This window comes from Condylura cristata, unplaced genomic scaffold (assembly GCF_000260355.1).
Source record: "Condylura cristata isolate star-nosed mole 26May11 unplaced genomic scaffold, ConCri1.0 scaffold00081, whole genome shotgun sequence".
Lineage (NCBI taxonomy): Eukaryota > Metazoa > Chordata > Mammalia > Eulipotyphla > Talpidae > Condylura > Condylura cristata.
In genome coordinates this window covers 243779-245243 of record NW_004567182.1, presented here as the reverse complement: position 1 = coordinate 245243, position 1465 = coordinate 243779, and the positions used below count along the sequence as shown (strand labels likewise).

The 1465-nt window shown below is 75.6% G+C and overlaps 1 protein-coding gene across 1 annotated transcript in view; it reads left to right on the top strand.

Annotated features, from left to right (window-relative positions):
* Nucleotides 1-1230: 1230 nt before the first annotated feature.
* MCF2L (MCF.2 cell line derived transforming sequence-like) overlaps nucleotides 1231-1465 on the top strand; it is a gene marked incomplete at its 5' end in the record, with an annotated part of 21473 nt that continues 21238 nt past the window's right edge. The window contains one exon of the mRNA XM_012734873.1: nucleotides 1231-1353. Within this exon, the coding sequence (XP_012590327.1) occupies nucleotides 1231-1353 (123 nt within the window). The remainder of the gene's footprint in view (nucleotides 1354-1465) is intronic.

Genomic DNA, 1465 nt, shown 5'->3' with positions numbered 1-1465 from the left:
CCCAGCGCCGGGCTGCTCTCCGTCGGGGCGTCCTGGGGCGGGGGGTCCCTAAGGACATGGCTCAGCGGACAGGCAGATGCCCGGCCTGGCCCGGCCTCTCGGGAGGGCCTGGCGGGGCCTTGACCCGCGTGAGGCCTGGTCTGGGGGGCAGGGGCTCCCCACCGACGGGCTGGGGTGAGCCTGCTGCTGGCCGGGAAGCGCGCACCTGGGCGGGGCGCCTGCAGCCTGCTCCCCACGGCCGGCCAGCCCGGGAGCCCTTCAGCAGGGGGGTGGGGGGTCCCCTGGGGCTGGTCGCAGGCTGTGGCCCGCCCCGACTCCCCGCTCCGCTGGCCCTGGGGTGGCCCCTGGGAGCTTGTTAGAGCCTCAGCTGCGCCCAGGAGCAAGGCTGCCGTTAACGAGCTCCCCGGGGCCCCAGCCACACCGCCTGCGTGCGGGGCTGGGGTGGGCGCTGACCGGCTGGTGGGCAGGGCCACCGGCTTCGAGGCCCGAGCCTGCTTGCGGGTCTGGCAGGCGCCCAGGGGCGGGGAAGGGCCAGGCAGCTGACCTGGGCGGTGCGGGGGAGCCTCCGAGAGGATGCTGCACCCCTGAGTCCTCCCCGGCCGGCCCCCGTGTCTGCCCCAGCCCCAGGCCGGCCCGGCTGTGGCCTTGCTGCCCACGCCCAGCGGGGCCGCAGCTGGAGGCAGCGCTGCGGCCTGGTGCGGTGGGTGCCCCTGGGGCTCCCCGGCGACGTGGTCCCTCATGTGTCCAGCTGTGGCCCAGAGCGAGGCCTGGCCACACCCCCCACCCGGGGTTGGAGGAGGCTGGCGTTTGGGGTATGGCTGGCTTTCTGCAGTGGCCACCAGTGGCCACGCCCCAGAGTGGGGAGCCCCTGGCAGTGAGCCTCAGAGTGGACGGGGAGCCCAGGCGGGGAGCCCCAGAGTGGAGCCATGCACTGTCAGGGCTCAGGGCCGCAGGGCGGTGCCTGGGGGGAGCAGGCCAGCGGGGGGGGGGCGCCTGGTAGGGGCTGCTCCAGGACACAGGCCGACCGCGCTGTCGGGGGTCTGGGTAGTGGGGCGCCTCCCCCACAGTCAGCCCCGCGGCAGGGGCGGAGGCGCTGGTGGGACACGGGGCGCCGGACCCTGGCCCTCACGGGCCGCCGCCGCCGCCCCCCGCCGGCCTCTGCACAGACTCCCCGTGGGGGGCTGCACCTCGGAACTCTGCCCCCGCGGCCCGCGGTGACCCCATCTGCACCCCGCAGATGAAATCATGCACCAGGACGTGACCCCGCTGTGCGCGGCCGACATCCAGGACCAGCTGAAGAAGCGTTTCGCGTACCTGTCAGGTGAGCCCGGCGCCGCGGGAGGGCAGCTCGAGGTGGGGGTGCTCGCCGCAGCTGACCACCGGTTGTCTGGGGACAGCGTGCCCGGGGCAGCCTGCTCTGGCTCTGCGGCGTCCTCCCTGCGCGGTCCCCTCTGCCATACCCCCG